General features: G+C 41.2%; 2 protein-coding genes across 2 annotated transcripts in view; both read left to right on the forward strand.

Moving 5' to 3' along the window:
• The first annotated feature begins 2,747 nt into the window (after positions 1-2,747).
• On the forward strand, positions 2,748-16,266 carry ELAC1 (elaC ribonuclease Z 1). The gene is made up of 4 exons (XM_019464033.1): positions 2,748-2,874; positions 6,460-6,624; positions 12,581-13,048; positions 14,781-16,266. The coding sequence occupies exons 2-4, from the start codon at positions 6,468-6,470 to the stop codon at positions 15,245-15,247; spliced, it is 1,092 nt and encodes a 363-aa protein (XP_019319578.1). The 5' UTR covers positions 2,748-2,874; positions 6,460-6,467; the 3' UTR covers positions 15,248-16,266.
• The window catches only part of SMAD4 (SMAD family member 4), a 107,189-nt gene continuing 93,130 nt past the window's right edge, over positions 6,525-20,583 (forward strand). Inside the window, exon 1 of the mRNA XM_019464031.2 lies at positions 6,525-6,624. The gene's annotated coding sequence lies outside the window, so the exon portion shown is untranslated. The remainder of the gene's footprint in view (positions 6,625-20,583) is intronic.

The following is a 20,583-nucleotide window of genomic DNA, read 5'->3' on the forward strand; positions in this document are numbered from 1 at the left end:
TGATTTATTTTACTTTAAATTTTTTTTTTAATGTTTATTTATTTTTGACAGAGAGAGAGAGAGACACAGAGCATCCGAAGCGGGCTCCAGGCTCTGAGCTGTCGGCACAGAGCCTGATGCGGGGCTCGAACTCACAGACCGTGAGGTCATGACCTGAGCTGAAGTCTGATGCTCAACCGACTGAGCCACCCGGGTGCCCCGATTTATTTTACTTTTAAAAATATGTATTTATTAGCTCTGCCCACTAAAAGGCCTAGAACAAGCCTCTAGATCTAACTCCCATGTGATAGGAAATGCATGGGATAGAGAAACATGTTACATGGAGACGGAATCAGCCAAGTCCAGAATTTCAGAAACTCTAGAGTATAAGTGACCCAATTTCTTCCACAAATAGATGGCAAGAAAAAAGGAGAGGGAAAAGAAACCATCAAAGTTTAACAGAAACTTTAGAAACTCATACTAAATGCAGTATAAACATTTTCTTTTGAATCTTGGTTCAAACAAACCAACTACATATGAGACTCTTTGGGAATAATTAGGGAAAATTGAACACTGAACAGTTATTAGATGATATTAATAAGTAACTGGGTATTTTAACAAATTAGATGAAGGAATTGCTAACTTTTTCAGGGGAGACAATAACATTAAGAGATTTTTAATGTCTTTATTGTGTATTTTTATTTTCTGATTTGAACAAATGAGCCTCAAAAAGTTATGAGATGATCAGGAAAATTTAAACAATGAATGGATATTTGATATTAAGGAATTATTGTCTCCTTATGATAATATGATCATATAACAAAAAATTTATCTTTTATATTTATATACTCAACTGCCTATCATCATTATGTAGTGATAAGACTTTACCAAAAAAAGGATTCTTTTTTTTTTTAAGTGTATTTATTTATTTTTGAGAGATACAGAGACAGCATGAGCAGGGGAGGGGCAGAGAGAGAAGGAGAGAGAGAATCCCAAGCAGGCTCCATGCTGTCAGCACAGAGCCTGATGCCAGGCTCAAACTCACCAAACCGCGAGATCATAACCTGAGGGGAAACCAAGAGTCAGGTGCTAAACTGACTGAGCCACCCCAGGTGCCCCGCAACAGAGGATTCTTAAATGCTTATAGAACTATTTATAGATAAAGTAATATTGTGTCTGGAATTCGCTTGAAAATAATCCAGGTTTTTGTTGCTTTTGAAGGGGGAGGGGTTGGTTGTAGGTGAAACAAGATGGACCAGATGTTACTATTGAAGGTGAGTGATCACTATTCATTAAAGTTCATTAGACATTTTCCCAACTTTTCTATATGTTTAAAATGTCCCATAATGGAAAGTTTTAAAAATAAGCAAAAAGTTCTTCCCATGATTCTCTAATGGGAAGAGAAGAGGAGTTGGGAAGAGGAGTTGTAGGAAGCCTTGATGGGTAGGCAGGAATTTCTGCGGCAGATAAGTCCATGGAGGGTACTGCTGTGGGTAACCCGTAGCTGAGTTGTGACCAAGACCCCGCTGTAGAATGATGTGTGTCTTCCTGGGCCCTCCTGAGCTAAGCAAGTATCAGGATAAATAAAGTTCAAGTTCTGGTGTTTAATACTTTGCTAAGGCAGACCCCACATGACCAAATCCAACTTATTTTTTTCCTTTTCCAAAATACCAATCCAAGTCTCAACCATCCTACTGGACCCAGCTCAAACCCTTCCTTTTCTTAACTAACTGCATATCTAGTCATCTCTCTTTTTCTATATTTTTGTCACTCATTTCGTCTTCTTGTTTGTTCCCTCATATTGTGAGTTGGTGGCTTCCCAAGACATATTTTTCCAGCCTCAGTGTATGCTCCTAAAGCCAGGGACTATGACATACTCAAAAAATTATTTCAGCATCAAAAATAATACCATCCACAGAGCTGGAACTCAATTAATACTTGAATAAAGGCTTTGAAGAAGCCAAAAAGTAAATTATGCCATGGTCTATTGGATAAAACAGTCGGGGTGGGGCAAAAGGGTTCTTGAGTCCTCTCTCCTGGTAGTTCCAAAACCCCCACAGTCCCAGCACCTCTATTCCTGTTATGAAACTGTTGGATGCTTTGACCATCTCAAGTATGTCTAGCAAAACTCAGGGCCATCTGGCACTGCATAGGAGCTTAAGATACCTTTTTTTTTTTTTTTTTTTAGGTTGGAATTTAAGCCAAGTTTTTTGCCCTTGTGGTAATCACCACGTGCAGTTTCTGCACAGAGCAAGTCTGGGTTTTTCGCTGTCCTGTCCAGCAGGCTATGCTGTGCACAAAGAGAACACACCAGCAATGTTTGTGTGAAAGCAGATATCCTGTGTATCCCTAAATAAAGTGGAATAGAACGGAGTTCTCAGGATCTATAGTAATGCTGCTATGAACTCTGATTCAAAGGCACATTGCTTTCTCTTAAGGCATCGTAGGCTTAAACGTTTAGATTTAGTGATGAAAAGAAAGATTTATTTCAGCGCAAGACTAGAAATTACACAAACATATGCAGCAACAAAGCATTAGGGACAACACTCATCTGGGAGCACGCTGGAAAACATTACACGTTTCTCCTTTGGGCGCTGTGGTCCTCACAGGTGACCGCTACCACCTTTACCCAGAGAATTCTGCGGGCGAATGAAGGCCGACGGGTACCCACGCGGACCTAGAGGGCCCCTACCATCGGTGCGGAGCTCACCCACGCGGCCCGGCCAGGCCAGGCCCGGCACCACCGAGTGCGGACCTCCGGCGCATCCTAGAGCGGCCACACGCGGCCACAGCCCGCGGGGCACTTCCGCCCGCGCCGGCGCCGCCCGGTGGACGGCTGGGCCTTGCCGCGGGCCTGCGCCTCCCTCGGCTCCTGCCGCGGGCCTCGGGTAGTGGGTGAGTGGGACGGGGAGCGCCGGAGAGGGGCGGGCCAGGGTCTGCGCCGCCGTCTGTCTGCGTTCGCCTTGTGGGCCGAGCCGCGCGGGCGGGCGCGCTTCCTCCGGACTCGAGGGCCGGGCCGGAATGGAGGACCCAGGCCCGGGGAGCGCCCGGGAACGAGGACGCGCCTAGTCTGTCCTCCACCCCCCCACCCCCACCCCAAGGCGGGAGCCCCCGCCCACCCCTCCTTTGGGAAATTGACATTGACTTGAGGGCGAGCCTGGGCTCGCTGGTGGTCGGAGACCTGGCCTGTGGCCCTGACTCGGCGTTGGCATCTATTTGTCTCCGGGCCACGGTTCTTTCATTTCCAAAATGGAGGAAGGCAGTATGCGCCCTACCTAGATCACAGGGTGATTGCAGGGTTGGCGCTGCCTGTATGGAAACTGGTTCTCAACCCGGCAGCCTTTAGAATCTTTTGGGAGCCTTCCCAATGCTGAGTCCCCAGAATCACCAGGTGATTGGGATATCCTGCCGGGACGAGAACCACTGGTCGGGAGTGTCAGGTGACAGTACTGTGGTCGTGTGCTGTGTTCTCCACTGGAATGTGCACTTGGTCCAAGGTGGATCATAGCCATGAGAAAGCAAGTGGCTGGTTTTATGTTCAAGAAGACAGGGACCAAATCCGGTCTGGTCACATTGAATTCCTGGTGCATAGAATGGTGCATGCCACAAAACATGAACCATTGATTAAATAAAGTAATTTCTGATTACTTTCCGACCTACTGGGTGGGTTTTGATCATTTGGCTCATTTTTAACTTTTTATTGTGGAAACTTCCACACATTGAAACAAGATACTGTACCGAATTCCCAACTCTGTTGGGTGACTCTTAACGCTCACCTCACTAGATTATTTGAAAGCAAATCTGGATGTTCCGTTTTGTCTATTAAATACTTGTTTGCATTTATAAAACACAATAATTCCTTTTTAAAATATCAATTTAATAAGCATTTCATGTTACCATCTATCCAGTCAGTGTTTACATTTCCCCAGTTGTCTCTTTTTTTCCCAGTTCTCTTTTTCAGTTTGCCCAAATCCAGATCCAAACAAGCTACACGTGACATTTGGTTGACATCTCTTATATCTCATTTAATCTCCTTATGCCATCCCTCTTTATTTTTTTTCCTCTGTATTTTACTTGTTGAAGCAACCTATTCATTTGTAACATTTCCTACGTACTGGATTTTGCTTCTTCCATCCCTGTGTTGTCCTTTAATAAACTGGTATTTAGATTACAGGCTTTTTCAGATTTCAGGTCCTACTTTTTGGCAAGAAAACCTCATAGTGTTATTGTGTACCTCCTATTGCAGCCCACCAGGAGTTACATAAGGTCTTGTTTCTCTTTGTGGTGTTAAGATTGGTCAGTGGGCCTTTTCTGTACAAATCGCACTGCAGGGTAACTAAATAATTGGCCAGAGATTTACAGAAGGATGCCAACTAATAACTTCAGAAGGAATGAGAGAATATCACCTTTTGGCAACCTCTAGTGAAATAACCCAGGCAATGATTAGTGGTTGTTAAACATCAGGAAGAGAGAGACATTCAGACAGCATGTGCTTCCTGATGGGAGTACCCAATACCACGTAAACAAGCATTCTTGGATAAATACTTATGAAATATTCTTGGATATGAATGTGGGTGGTGGATATAGACCAAGATTGGCCATGAGTTGCTACTTGTTGAAGCTTGGCGATGGTCATGTGGTAATGCATTATACTAATCTCTCTACTTTTGTATGTGTTTGAAATTTTTCAAAATAAAATTTTGTTTTGTTAAGTTTGACTAATTGGCTAGTGAATTCAGGTCAGCCTGATCCATCCATTATAGTTCTCCATGAGCCTTTCATTAAGTGATTCTCAAACCTGACTGCACATTAGAATCACAGGGGAAGTATTTTTTTTTTAAATACTAAAACACATGTCTCACTTGCAGAATTTCCTTTTTAATTGTTCTGGGATGGAACCCAATTATTGATATGTCTTAAAAGCTCTCCAGGTGATTCTAATATGCTCTTGAGTTCTGTACCATTGGCCTAGATCCATTATTTGTTAGGGATTGCAGAGTGATTATATTTTATTATTCCTTCTGCATTTATTAGCTTTTAAAATGTTTGACTTTCTATATTGTGTTATTCCCATCTCTGTTGCAAGCTGCAATCCAACAGGAAAGCCTCTGCAAATTACCTAACTATCAGAGGAATGCTTGATTTTGGAAGTAGAAGTGTGGAGTAACACATGGAAGGGACAGTAGCATAACCTAAAGCCTGTGCATGAATTGGAGAGATGTACCATCTGTGTGGGTGAGGTGTGTGTGTGTGGGGGGGGGGGGGGTGAGGTGGGAGGGCTGACTGTGTCCCCAAACGGAAAGGAAGATTCGGTGATGTGTAGTTAGAAAAGTATGTTCGGCCTTGTGACACATTTCTTTTTAATAATCAGTATTAAATAAATGAAATAAACATTGAAAATAAAGTCATCAGATGCTGCTCATTGCAATGAAAACCAGTCCAAAGATTTAAAAGAAAACTTAATGACCACTCCCCACCATCACCATTTTAATCACTCCTGAGATAACCAATATTAACAATATGCTGTGTATCCTTACACACAGACTTTCTCTCTCATATAAATGCAGAGGTTTGGGGCATTGTTGTAAAAATGATGTTGTAAAAATCTGTAACTTTTCTCATTGTCGTCCCTCCAGGACAAGAGTTACAGAGCTGACTTAACTGCAGAATAAATAGTTGATGGTAGGAATGTACAGTAAAATATTCAGTCATTGTCCTGTTGAAATATATTCAGACCGTGTCCAAATTTTAGCCACCTTAAAAGTACCACCAGAAACATTGTACATAGGTCCTTTATTTCTATAGTGTCAATTCCCCAAAATAGGGTGGCTGAGTTAAAATGTACTGTTAATAGCATCATTATTATTGGTAATACATATTGCCAAATTGTGCTCCCAAACATAAAAGCAGTTTACACCTCTGCCAGTAGTAACATATGAGAATACCCATTTCCCCCTGTGTTCTACCTATTCATTCTTCCCTCCTTCCCCCCCAAACCACTCTCAACCACTGGTCTTTTACTGTCTTCATAGTTTTACCTTTTCCAGAACATTACATAGTTGGGATTCAATTACAGTTTTTAATTGACTGGATCTGGCAGTTTTTTAACTTGTTTGTTTTTGTACGTGTGAGCAGCCACCCAAGGTTTGGTAGCTTGTGGTTTTAACTCACTAAGAGTTATTCAAATCTTACTTGGGATTTCTATGGAAACTTAGAGAATAAGAACCCAGGATCTGGCAGTTTTTTAACTTGTTTGTTTTTGTACGTGTGAGCAGCCACCCAAGGTTTGGTAACTTGTGGTTTTAACTCACTAAGAGTTATTCAAATCTTACTTGGGATTTCTATGGAAACTTAGAAAATAAGAACCCAGTCTCTTCTGAATAACAAAAAGATAAATGAACAGTAAATCTCACAACGACCTGTTTTTGGTGATATCGAGCAGTGATGTGTAATAATCCCTGGGTAATCTTTTCATTGCAGGGTGGAAGATGTCTATGGATGTGACATTTCTGGGTACGGGTGCAGCATACCCATCCCCAACCCGGGGTGCCTCTGCTCTGGTCCTTCGGTGTGAGGGCGAGTGCTGGCTCTTTGACTGTGGGGAGGGAACTCAGACACAGCTGATGAAAAGCCAACTTAAAGCAGGTTAGTGTGCATTCAGCTCTCTCACCAAGACTATCTCTTATTCTGCTTCATTTTCTTGGCTCTCCTTGAGGCTTTTGCTCAGAAACAGCCCTCACAGTTGCATCCCACTTCAGTGCTAGAGCCCTGGCAAGGTTGGGAAGACCCTCAGGCATCCAGCCTCCCCCACTGAACTTTATCTACTTGTTCGTACTGTAAATGTTGAGAGCAAGGATTGATATAGGGTTAGGGGGTGGAGGATGGGTTGGGATACATGAGGCATATTAGATGGAGACTATGCAAGCAAAGGAACAGTGTACATGATTCCACCAGGAGATGGTTGTCAGTATCACGAGAGGATACAAAGAGCAATAGACATTCAGAAGAGTGAGGTGTTCTTTTTCATGTGAGGTTATCAGGGTAGGCCTCTCACAGAAGGTGACCTGTGAGTCATTGAAGGAGGAAGAGGGATTTGCTGGGCTGGGGAGATGAACATGCAAAGGCCCAGCGCCAGGGAGACTGAGGAATACAGTGGCGCAAAGCCTTGGCCTAGAGTCAGGCCAACCTGGGTTGCAGTCCCAGCAGTGTCTTGGCTTTTGGCCTTAGCAGATCAACAAACTTAAGGCTTATTTTCCTTATCTTTTTTTTTTTTTTTTAATGTTATGTATTTTTGAGAGAGAAAGAGAGACAATGAGCACGAGCAAAGGAGGGGCACAGAGAGAGGGAGACATAGAATCTGAAGCAGGCTCCAGGCTCTGAGCTGTCAGCATAGAGCCCAACATGGGCCTCGAACTCACATGCTACAAGATCATGACCTGAGCTGAAGTCCGAAACTTAACCGACTGAGCCCCTTATCTTAAAAACGTGGGTAGAAACTCAACTCAAGTCAACTTAAAAGGGGTGTTGTAAAAATTACATAAAATAATCCCCTTTCTGTGTGGTTGTTTCTTTCTCATCAGTTAAAGCTTAGCTCAGATGCCATCTCCTCAGAGACTTTCCCTGAACCCCTGGAGTTCAGTAATTCCTCGTTCTTCTCAGGCAGTTTACTGCTTTGTGCTATTTTTATTGACTTCTTAGCATCGATATCTAAAATTGTTATTTAAATAGTTGTTTCTGTGTTCGCTGTATTTTCCCTGTATGATAAAGTAAGCCCAAGGATCATTTATATCCTTAGTAGATGCCTAGTAAATATCTGATCAGTTAACGCATGAATAAGGTGTTCAGCACTTAGTATGGTCCCTCTCACTTACTGCATCTTGTTAACTGGAAGTTATTGAAATTATTCCTCTGATTCATCACAGTGTGTGGCATTGATGGCTATAAGAAAGTTAGTTCTAGCATCCAGGGATCTCTTAGTCTAGTGGTGGGAACTGACGTGTAAGTAGTCATAATGTAATGTGATAAAGAGAATAATGGATCTGTTTTCTAAATACTTTTGGAGCACAAAAGAGGGGGACGTTAACTGTGTGTTCAGAGAAAGCATCCCAGAGATGGTAACAGTACAGCTAGGGTCTAAGTGATGATTAGAAGTTTCTCTGGGGAGAAAAGTAGGGATGGACTTTCAAGGAACAGACAAAGTGAGCAAGAAGTAATCGAGTTTCTAGGAGAGAAGTGACATGTTTGGCCAGGATAAATGAGAGGTAAAAATGCTGAAAAAGTGAGGGCAGATTATGAAGTTCTCTGTGGTTTGCTAAGGTATTTGGACCTTCTTATTCTGTTGGCAGTAAGGAACCATTAAAAGTTTTTAAGCAGGGGAATGATATGGTCTGATTTACGTGTTAGGGACAGAGTTTTCTTGTGGCAGATGTACTGGGAGAGACCAGTGTTAAGGCAGTTGCATTCATCTGAGAGAAGAGAGAGAGGATGAGGGTGTAGGGATAGGGATGAAGATGAGACTCAATTTAAGAAATACTTGTAGACCTAGCAGGGAGTGGGTGACTGACTGAATGTCTAGGATGTGAAGAAGTGAAGGATTATTCCAAGTTACAAGGATGGTGTCCGAGACCTAAACAGGGAGACAGGAAAGGAGCTGTTGGAGGAAGGAACTAACGCATTTCACTTAGGACTCATGGCCTTGAGGTGTACACAGTTCAGCCTAAGACCCTGAGGTCTGAATATAGCAGGTACTATACTTTATTTCCCTTGGGTCACACAGAGGTTCCTTTCATGAGAACTCTCAGGGAGGAGCAGGCTAGAGTGGAGGCAGTAATACCCCATTTTAGAGAGTAGGGGTTGAGGTGGTGGGATGATTAAAACAGAAACAAGAAACTGTTAAGTGTGGGTACTAGAGGTGTGGGTGTGGGGATTAGTCGTTACTTTTTATTTAATACCTGTGTCAGTTACCAATGCTGTATCACAGATTACAAATTTAGTGTCTTACTGCTTTTATTGTCTCATAGTTTCTGTGGGTCAGGGAGTTTGGGCCTGGGTTGGCTGGCTTCTCTGCGTCAAAGTCTCACTGGGTTGCACTCTGTATTTGGCTGGGGCTGAGGTCTCATCAGAGGCTCATCTGGGGAAGAATCTGCTTCAGAACTCACATAGGTTGTTGGCAGGACTAAGGCTGCCTCAGCCCCTAGAGGTCTCCTCCAGTTCCTGATCATGTGGGTTTCTCCTTTGTGGTAGCTCGATTCCTTACTGCCATCCAAGGACAAAGAAACTCAAGAGCAAGTCTGCTAGCAAGATGGAGTCTTATAACATAATCACCATAATCACGCTGCATCCCTGTGCCATATTTTACTGGTTAGAAACAGTTTGCAAGTCCCACCCACACTCAAGGAGAAGAAATTGTGAAAGGATATGAACATCAGGAGCCAGGGGCCATGGGTACCACCTCACGTCTATCTGTTACAGTACCTTTCTCTAATATTTTATATTTTGTAGCTATTTTATATATGTTTTAAGTAAACATTTTGCAAAGCTAAGCCTCGTAAAAAATAAATAAAGTCTAAGAGAATCTTTAGTTTACTAAATTCGTATTGGCTAAAAAGATTACTGGCTTCAGAGAAGAGGGTGAGATGGTAATCCTAGAATATTATCTATGACTCTTTAGCATTTCAAAAGCCCTCAGTCTCAAACTGGAATGCAGAACCCTCAATTCATCTGGGTTACTCTCAACCCAATGTGGACCTGTTATTTGATTCATTGAAACCCTGTCAGCTTATACTCCTCCTCTTATGAGTTTTGTAAGGAAGTACTCTCTGTTTATCTAAACACACTTATTTTAAGCTTCCTTGGCCCTAATGTGCAAACATCTGATTAACAAGTAATAGGTTTGTCATGTCTTATTTCTTTCATAATTTTAAAGAGTGAGCTTAAGCTTTTCTTCTTTTTCCCTTAAAAATGATTATAAAAAGGGGGCGCCTGGGTGGCTCAGTTGGTTAAGCGACAGACTTCAGCTCAGGTCATGATCTCGCAGTTTGTGAGTTCGAGCCCCACGTCAGGCTCTGTGCTGACAGCTCAGAGCCTGGAGCCTACTTCAGATTCTATGTCTCCCCCTCTCTCTACCCCTCCCCTGCTCACACTTTGTGTCTTTCTGTCTCTCAATAATAAATAAACGTTAAACAATTTTTTTAAATGATTATAAAAAGTATTACAAAAGTATGATGAAAAAATGTTTATACAAAGTATACTTAGGGAGCACCTAAATGGCTCACTTAGAGGAACATGCAACTTCTTGATCTTGGGGTCATGAGTTCAAGCCCCATGCTTGGTGTAGAGGTTACTTAAGTAAATAAATAAAGACATTTTAAAAAGTGTACATTCTCATTGTAAAAATTCAAACAAAGCAGAAAAATATTAAAAAAGCCTAAAATCCCCCTTACAGGTAAATATTTTGTAGATGTATATATGTTAAAGGTATAGGTGTATTTGGTGTGTGTGTGTGTGTGTGTGTGTGTGTGTGTGTGTGTATGTGTGTGTACAATTTTGCATAAACAGTATCATACTAGGTGTAACCTGCTTTTTTTTTTTCAACTGAACAATAATATATTGCAGATATTTTCCTATGGCAGTAAGTATAACTGTGTCATCGCTTAGGGGATCCTTAGAATTCCACTTCTCTATGGATGGCATATTCCCCTGTAATTTTCTTGTTCGCAAGTGAAAGGAAATTCATGCACTTTGCTTTCTTCATTTGATAGCATCCCCTAAATTTGATAATTGAGGTTGCTATTCCTTCTCCTTCTGAAATCAAGTTTCTTGAAATATTTGTCTTCCCTGAACCTGTGATAACTGTGGGAAGCAATTTTGACTTACTTAATTTGTCTCACTTGCTTTGGACTCACAGATTGTTTTGGTGTTCAGTTTTGGCTTTGTTTTACACTAGATAGGGAGAGGGCCCAGAAAGTCTCACTTGGCAGTTTTAAGGTCAACGTGGAGATCATGACTCAATAGCCATTCTAGTTATCTAGTTCTTTTGTCTGCAGAGGCCTCAGGTCACACTTATGTGTGTCTTGGCAGCTCAGACAGCAGGAAGCGGGGTGATGAATGGGTTCCAAGAAGTCAAAAGACAGCAACAACAGGGGCTAAAAAGAGAAAACAAAAAGGAGCATACTGAAGATACTTCTGGAGTGCCTCAGGGTCTCCAGATCTCAGATCAGCCTCTGCCCAATCTGTTGTTCTCTGCCATGGGGCCTGGGTTTGATGTATTAACTCAGGAAAGACTTACTTGGAGAACACTTTCGCCTTGATGTCACAGGATAAATCACATTACAATAAACTATTCCTGTTCTTTTATGGTATCAAATACTTGAAATAGATGGGCCATGAGCTAGGAGCAGAAGCCTCTGTTATACTAAAATTGTGTTAATTGGGATTGTTACTTTTAAAATGCCTTGTGGCGCATCTCAGAGAAATGCTAATGTGGCATCATGCCACATACCAGCAGTAGATTCAGTTTACCATTGACAATTCAAGTTACGACCTAAGCCAATATGTACTGAAAAAGCCATTGTGTTAGCTCACGTTGAAAAGAAGGCATGGGCAGATGTACGTTGACATAATACCATAGGAGATCTGCCCTCTGATCTACATTCTAGCATCTATTACCTACCTTCCCTCTGGGTTCTTCACCCCTTTCCTCTCCTGCTTCTCCTTTCCCCCTCCTGTTTCATCATCTTCTTTTTCCTCCTCCCCCTTCAACCTCACTCAGACAGGCAGGCTCTGTCTTGGTTAATTCATCTCTGTCCAGTGCAGAGGGTCCTTACACGGCAGTTTTGGGTTCAGGCGTTGGTCCAGTTGGAGCCTGGGGAACATTTGTTTTGCTGGAGGTATGTATTTGTTATTCTCAGAGGGAACAGTAGAGGGCACTGTAACTGTCAGATGCTTTTGACGTTTGAGGCCTATCTAGTTTAAGTGAACTATTTTGGTACACTTTTTGTTTCCCTTTTCTTGCTTGCTTGCTTTCTGGCTTTCTGTCTGTCTTTTAAATTTTTTTTGAGGTTTATTCATTTTTCAGAGACAGACAAAGCATGAGTGGGGGAGGGGCAGAGAGAGAGGGAGACATAGAATCTGAAGCAGGCTCCATGGTCTGAGCTGTCAACACAGAGCCTGACACGGGGCTCGAATCCACGGACCATGAGATCATGACCTGAGCTGAAGTCAGACGCTTAACCGACTGAGCCACTCAGGTGCCCCTGTTTCCCTTTGCTTTGCTTTGCTTTGCTTTGCTTTCACACTCTTTGTTTCCCTTTTCTTCCCTCTTCTTTTTCTATTTCCTTTCTTTCTGTAAGAAGATATGTAGGAAAATACTCTTAAAACTGCAATACTATGTAAATTGAAGATGCTTTATGAAAAAAGTTACATCTAGATCTTGTTAAAACATAAAGCCTGTCTTGCTTCTGAAATCATGTAGAAAAATATAAAGAAATACGTTTATGGTAATAAATAGAATTCTAAATTCATTTTGCTGCTTTCTATGTAAGTTGTTACACATGTTTCAAGTAGCTTTGTACCAAATTTTTTTCTCTGCCTCAATCAAAAGGGAGAATTACCAAGATTTTCATCACACATCTTCATGGAGACCATTTCTTTGGCCTTCCTGGCCTCCTCTGCACAATCAGCCTGCAGAGTGGCTCTGTGGTTACCAAACAGCCTATTGAAATCTATGGCCCTGCCGGGCTTCGGGACTTTATCTGGAGAACCATGGAACTCTCTCACACAGAGCTGGTCTTCCCTTACGTGGTCCATGAGCTGGTGCCTACAGCAGATCAGTGTCCAACAGAAGAACTAAAAGAATTTACGGACGTGAATAAAACAGACAGTCTTCCCAAAGAGGGACAAGGAAGAACTATCCTACTAGACTCAGAAGAAAACTCATACCTTCTGGTTGATGATGAACAGTTTGTTGTAAAAGCATTTCGCCTCTTTCACCGAATTCCCTCCTTTGGGTTTTCAGTCGTAGAGAAGAAACGACCAGGTAAACTCAATGCACAGAAACTGAAAGACCTCGGTAAGTGGTTTTCTTTCTTCTTCTTTTTCTTCTTATCAGTTGAGCTGTTGTTAGCTGAAGCTGTTAGAAGTGTCATAATAACCTTCCTTTCCTCTCTCCCAGGCCCGAAACTGACATTTCTCCACTTACTTCTTTTGCCCAAAGTCTGCTTATTAAGGGAAATTCTTGAGGCCAAAAGATGCTATTCAGACCAAAATCCAAATATATACTTGAATCCTTTTCTCTTCAGCTCCCTGGATCCACATTTTTAGTCTCTCTTATCTTCAGCTAATGCTATCTTGCTTGGGAGGGTGGTTGTTGTTGTCCTAGGTCTAGGCCTTTATTTTTTCATGTCTTCCTTTTGAAATATGCTTTCAGTGACATCTTTGGCCTGAGAATTTTTGCCAGAGTTCTTAACCTTGCAACTGCAACCAGCTACTTTTCTTTCTTTCAGGATTTTCTTTCTTTATCAACTTTGCCTACTCATTCAACCTTGATTAAATTAATTTGATGTTCAGAATACTACGTCTCAATTGTTTTACGTGCCTGGGTTCATCATAGGTGGAAACAAGCATACAGAGATAGACTTGGGCCCCATCTGAGGCTGTGTACCTCCTCCCTGCCAGGCCATCAAGCATGAGAGGGTCTTCAGCACCTCTCTTGAAGCAGTGTCCAGGTCCTTTATACCTGCAGCATCACCACCTTCCTTGTCATGGCCATGTAGGCCCTATAAAAAGCATGATGGTATCTTCCGTAGATTTGTTTCTTTTTTCTTTTAAATTTACTTGTTTTTGAGAGAGAGAGAGAGAGACAGAGTGCGAGCAGGGAGGGAAAGAGACAGGGAGGGAGACGCAGAATCTGAAGCAGGCTCCAGGCTCCGAGCTGTCAGCACAGAGCCCAACACGGGGCTCGAACTCATAAGCTCTGAGATCATGACCTGAGCTGAATTCAGACACTTAACCGACTGAGCCACCCAGGTGCCCCTAGATTTGTTTCTTTATGCAAACTCTTCCTTCCTCCTCAACTAAAACAAAATGCTAAATAATGAGGAAAAGTGACTTAGGCCAAAGGTATTTTTATTATCTAAAAGCTGTGGAAATACTATTATATTGGGAAACTTTAAATATGATGTATGCTGGAATTAGTGAACACATTCTATTTGTTTATAGGTGTTGTTCAGAGTGATGATCAAGTGTTGTTCTATATTAACATAAGATAATTAATATAAGTTTTACCAAACCTAATTTGGTAAACATGGAAGTGCCCCTGCCTATGAAGAAGATTATGTATGATTGGATCTTGTGATCCAAACAATCCCCTCAAACAATTTTTTTTAATTAAGTTAGTCAGTTTGTAGGTACTTTGTCATTATTTAAATGGACTCATTAAATTTACTCAAAAGATGAGCTTGTTAAGTAAAGCGGCCTCAAAAACTGTTACTGCTGTTCATAGCCGAGAATCAAAGCTGATAGCTTGACCCTAAGAAGGTCTTAGTGGGACTTAAAAGCTTAAAACTCATCTGACATGTGTGCTTGGGAAATGTTTTAAGTACTAGGGCATCACTAACATCAATAGCCAACGCTGAACTTTTAAAAATGTATAAATATTCCAGCTTTCCACAAGTAGTAAAATATTTATAACGATTATGAAAAGAATTGGATGCCTTTTCCATTTTGGTGCTGTTAAAACAGACTCTCTTAACAAGTCATAAATTCCATTCCCATGATGTGATGTTATCTGCCTCCATCATTAGGTGTTCCGCCAGGTCCTGCCTATGGGAAGCTGAAAAATGGAATTTCTGTTGTTCTGGAAAATGGAGTTACAATTTCTCCCCAAGATGTCTTAAAAAAGCCAATTGTTGGAAGAAAAATCTGCATTTTGGGTGACTGTTCTGGGGTTGTGGGTGATGGAGGAGTGAAGCTGTGCTTTGAAGCAGACCTGTTGATCCATGAAGCGACCCTAGATGATGCCCAGATGGACAAAGCAAAGGAGCACGGCCACAGCACACCACAGATGGCAGCAGCATTTGCAAAGTTGTGCCAAGCAAAGAGGCTAGTTCTGACTCACTTCAGTCAGAGGTACAAGCCAGTTGCCTTGGCCAGAGAAGGAGAAACAGATGGGATTGTAGAACTGAAAAAGCAAGCCGAATCAGTGTTAGATCTCCAAGAAGTGACTCTAGCAGAAGACTTTATGGTGATTGGCATTCCGATCAAGAAATGAAACCCAGGTTCTGGATACATACTGACATATCTGTGAATATGTTCCTGAGCCAACAGCCAAGTTGGTTGTTGTAGTTGGTGGTTGTGCTTCTAGTTTTGGTCTGAAATTATTTGGGTCCTAACCACCCTAAAAAAGGATAGAGCTGCATTGCTGAGCTGATTCAGCAGTGACAGGGAGCAAGCTTTTGGATAATCATTTTAAAAAGAAAAAAACCAGCATCCTTCTTAAAGCCCAAATTTGACAAAATGATAACCTGTTCAGGTATACTTTTTGTTCTGTGGCTGCTGCCTCAGGTGTAAGCCAGTACCCCCATGCAATCCTGGGCTTAGTTTCTGCCCAGGTTTATCGCTGTTGTTGGCACAGTATATAGGGATTGGCCCTTTGGGCTAAAAATGGTATTTTGGCAGTTTGTCGAATCTGTTCATATTATTAACAGAATACAGAGAAATGTAATGAGACATTGGACATGCAGGATTGAAGGTAGCATATTAAATCTGTATTTGTTTGCTGGAATACTGAATGCAGGATCAAGGTAGGTGTTTATCTTCAGTCATTGTTCTATGGAACTTTCTGCTTTGCTGTAAACCTGTGGGTCTCGGCTGGGGGTGATACCACTCCCTTAGAAATTATGGGGATGTTTCTTGTCAAAATGACTCGGGGGCTGGAGAGGGGTACTACTAGAATTTAGTCAGTAGGGACCAGGGATGCTAGATACTAAAAAATTTGAGTCCTGTACAGTGAAAAATTATCTCCCCCCAAAATGCAAATCTCAGGCCTTTTGAAATACACAGCAAGTTAAAACCTATACTCCCAATGTAAATATACTTTATCAAAATTAGTGATGTGAATTGAACTACTGGGTAAGTCAAATTCTGCAGCAAGCATTAAAAACCTAGCTACATGAAGGTATGGGGATTGGAATGTTATGTCAAATATTATTTGACAGAAATGAGCCATGAACTGGAACTTATGAATCTGGAGGTAAAGAAATGATATCTATTAAACCGAAGTTTAATTTATGTGTCCCTATTAATTAATAATTCTTTGAGCACAGTTTCAATAAGCTAGCTTTTCTTCCTTCTTCCTTCTATCTGCTATGGGGTTATCTCTGACTCATTTGACAGTGTTTCTCAAAATGGGTTACATGGAAAGCTAGTCTCAAGCATAGATTCATTCAGAAGGATTTCCTAATCACATTAGTTTGGGGAACACTTTATGTTGTGTGTCCCTCTGGAGGTGTTCTAGTTCTCGTCAACATATTAAAAACAGTACTGCTTGAGTGATAACAAACCAGTCTTTGGTGCCAGAAAGACTGATTTCAGAGTCCAATTCTGTACCTTATGGTGGTACCTTTGTGGCCTGGTGCAGATTACTTACTCCCTGTCAGCTTCAGCTTGCCCTTGCCTTTTCCTTTTCCTTTTCCTTTTCCTTTTCCTTTTCCTTTTCCTTTTCCTTTTCCTTTTCCTTTCCATTTATTTTGAGAGAGGGAGCGTGAGAACGGGGAAGGGGCAGAGAGAGAGGAGAGAGAGAAAATCCCACGTAGGCTGCCCATTGCCAGCGCAGAGCCCGACGCAGGGCTCGAACCCGTGAACCGTTAGATCATAACCTGAGCCAAAATCAAGAGTTGGATGCCTGACTGACTGAGCCCCCCAGGTACCCCTTGCTCATTCTACACTAGGAAAAATAATGAGACCTACTGTGTAGGATTGCTGTGAAGACTAGGAGGAACATAGCATAAAAGGAACATAGCACATGGCTTGAAGGTTGAGAAGTCCTGCAGTAGAGGGGCCTGTCATCTGTTTTGGACCCCTTTCTCAGTCCTGTTTCACCACATACCATCTATGAACATGCAGGAACCTAGAGAATTTCATAGTACACATATTTACAAATTCTGTCATGGTATATACTGTTAAATCCCTTTAGGTTCTTTCTGGGACTTCTCTCACAAAAACTTTTGACTGCTGATTCTACCCTACTCTAGGCTCCCGGGCCACCAAAGTTTGACCAGCCTAGCATATCTTGGTTTCCGAACTCAGTTAAAACAAGCATTTATTAGACACCTAATGTGTGCCCAACCCTGTACACCACGGACTGGTTGGTAATACTCCTGGGGCTCTTGAGGTTAAAGACTGTAGCTTAATCACCTCTGCATTCTTGGAATTACCCACTCATAAGCACTCAAAAGTGTTTATTGAATGAAATGAGGCCTTGATATCATGACTGCATAAACTATATGGCCTAATGTTGAGGACCTGTGCTGAGCCCATTTCATTATTGCATTTGTCTAAAAAAATTTGGCCACCTGTTTGGTTGTGCTCTGTTCAACTGAGTACCAACTAAGTGCCGGGCTTTACCGTGTTAGAACTACATAAGTGAATATAAGACACAATTTCAGGCTCAATGTCTGGTGGTAGAGATTACTAGTAAACAAAAGTAAATATACAATTCCTTCTCAGATTCTAATTTTGTAGCCTGGCACTCAATTTTGTTTTTCTTAAGTGTTATTTGGTAACTGATTTGAGCTGTGCCCTTAGAATCAGACCCTATTAATGTATGTGGTCTAAGTCATCAGAGACCATAGGAATGTAAGATTGATCAAACATAGAGTGTCAGTCCATAGTGAGAATTCTTGGGCTCTCTCCTGGCCTAGAATTTTTTTTTTTTAAGTTTATTTATTTTTTTATTTTAAGAGAGAGAGGAGAGAGAATCCCAAACAGGCTCTGCACTATCAGTGCAGAGCCCAATGTGAGGATCAAACTCATGAACCACGAGATCATGAGCCAAAATCAAGAGTCAGACGCTTAACTGACTGAGCCACCCTGGTGCCCCTAGTTTTTTTCTTAATGGTAGGACACATCCTAAGAATTTGTGGAGCTAGAATTAAGAATGAAGATTATACTGGACTTCCCAGAGCCTATAATATGCTCATGGTTGTATGACTCTAAGAGAGGATTAGAATATGTATCGTGCCCCGAAGTTATTTGATCACTGAATCCTTTTTGCCAAGGAACATCTTGGAGCACAGGAAAATACTGTTTCTTAATACTTTTCAAAATTATTATATTTGTATTTTTTACCTGCACTATTTATTGAGTTAATGAATTTCGTATTTACACTTAGTATTTTTTTGTCCTATTTATTTTTTTCATTTATTATTACTGTTATTATTATTATTATTATTATTAATTTATATCCAAGTTAGCATATAGTGCAATAATGATTTCAGGAATAGAATCCAGTGATTCATCCCCTATGTATAACACCCAGTGCTCATTCCAAAAAGTGCCCTCCTCAATGCCCCTTGCCCATTTAGCCCATCTCCCGCCCACCCAAAACCTCTCCATCAACCTTCAGTTTGTTCTCTCTAAAGTGACATTCTGTCAGGAATCTATAGGTACCTGCTTGCTTTAAATTTTAAAAATGCACTTTCCAATTCTCAAAAGGTATTTAGACTTGCCCAAATAGACCCCAAATCTGTTCTGTTTTTCTAATACTCATGCTTCATTAATATACTTTTAATGAGCTTTTTAATTACAAAAGCAGCATATGCTTGGCAGATAATTTTTTTAAAGAATTCCAGGAAGAAGATTACTCATAATTCTGTCACCCAGAAAGCACCTACTTCTCATTCACTGGTGTTCAAATGGAGGTGTGAATCAGTATCAATCAAGGTAGGCCGTAGGTGAACAAGGCAGTACATAGGTGGACAAGGCAGGATATAGGCAGACAAGGTAGTACGTGGGTGGACAAGGGTGTGTAGGTAGGCAGAAGTCCTAGGGCTGTGATGCCAAAGCCTCTAATTCAGTAGGTCTGGAGTGGAACCCAAGGATTTGCACTTCTAGCAAGCCCTCTAAGATACATGGATGTCTGACCATAGTGGGAGAAAAAGCTCTTTTTCTATGCACTAAAAAAAAGAAAGAAAAAAAATGGAGTGTGTGTAGATATTTTATATATATTTAAACATACTATGTTTGGGGCGCCTGGGTGGCTCAGTCGGTTAAGCGGCTGACTTTGGCTCAGGTCATGATCTCACGGTCCGTGAGTTCGAGCCCCGCGTCAGGCTCTGTGCTGAGAGCTCAGAGCCTGGAGCCTGTTTCAGATTCTGTGTCTCCCTCTCTCTGACCCTCCCCCGTTCATGCTCTGTCTCTCTCTGTCTCAAAAATAAATAAACGTTAAAAAAAAAATTTAAACATACTATGTTTATGTATGTGTGTATGTTTTTACATGTAGGTTGACTTCAAACTGGTTTTCTAATTTCACATTACGAGCATTGTCCCATGATGTTAACTGTTCTTTGAAAGCATGAATTTAATGATTATAATATTCCATTCTATAGATGTAACATAATTTAACCTATTTCCTATTTGGGGGGCATTGAGATTCTTTTCCATTATGTATAAATAATACCATCATGAAGATTCTTTGGTGTCAATCTTTGTATCTTTGAATATTTCCTTAGGATTGATTGACTTATTGGAAGGCCAAAACCTCTGACTGTTGTTTTAGACTCTGCATAGGAATCACCCACCTGTTTTCTAGCTCACAGCAGTGTGAGAGAGGCCTATTTTGCTAGTCAGTGGGTGGATTATACAGTTCATCAGTTAATGACTTTTCTAACACTTCTCTTCCAAGATATTTGTCTTGTAAAGATTATTTTTGCCTCCTAGTGCAAATAGCTTTATTATGTCTTTCAACTAGCATGTATAATTCAACTATAATTTCCTTGACTATTCTTATGCCAACTTAAAAAAATTGAACAGTTTTTACTTAATGGGGTATGAGTCCTTACTGCTTTAAGTGTGTTCATGACCGATGTACAGGGAAGGTACTTTTGTCTTCGCAATGTACTTGTTCTGTCCTTACTGATTGATGGATTTTTCAAGTAATGAATGAGTCAATATTTTTTCTTATTTGGGAAGAATAAAAAGAAAATGTTGGTAATGCTTTGAATATTCACTCTTGGCAGGATAAGAATAGAGTTGGGGCATGGTGGGACATGGGGTAAAATCAAGAAATTCTTTTCTTCCAAAGTAGAAAGTAAACAGTGTTTAAAACTAGAAAATAGAGGTGCCTAGGTGGCTTAGTTGATTGATAATCCTACGCTTGATTTTGGCTCAAGTCACAATCCCAGGGTTGCAGGACTGAGCCCTGTCAGGCTCTGTGCTGAGCATGGAGACTGCTTAAGGTTCTCTTTCTCCCTTCACCCTCTCTTTCCCCCTCGGGCACTTTTCCTGGCTCACACTCTCTCCCTCTTTCCCTCTAAGATAAAAATTAAAAACTACTGAAAAATAAATAACGCTTTTAGCATGCTGTATTAAAAAAGAAAAAAGGGGGCT

Source organism: Panthera pardus, unplaced genomic scaffold (genome assembly GCF_024362965.1).
Source record: "Panthera pardus isolate Hobbes unplaced genomic scaffold, ASM2436296v1 HiC_scaffold_15, whole genome shotgun sequence".
Taxonomy (NCBI): Eukaryota; Metazoa; Chordata; class Mammalia; order Carnivora; family Felidae; genus Panthera; species Panthera pardus.

What these genes read in the sequence shown, in the direction of transcription:
- ELAC1 (XM_019464033.1), top strand. Translation starts at nt 6,468, where the DNA reads ATGTCTATGGATGTGACATTTCTGGGTACGGGTGCAGCATACCCATCC. An exon ending in GAAAAGCCAACTTAAAGCAG is followed by an intron (nt 6,625 to 12,580) that starts GTTAGTGTGCAT and finishes CTCAATCAAAAG; the next exon opens with GGAGAATTACCAAGATTTTC. An exon ending in ACAGAAACTGAAAGACCTCG is followed by an intron (nt 13,049 to 14,780) that starts GTAAGTGGTTTT and finishes CTCCATCATTAG; the next exon opens with GTGTTCCGCCAGGTCCTGCC.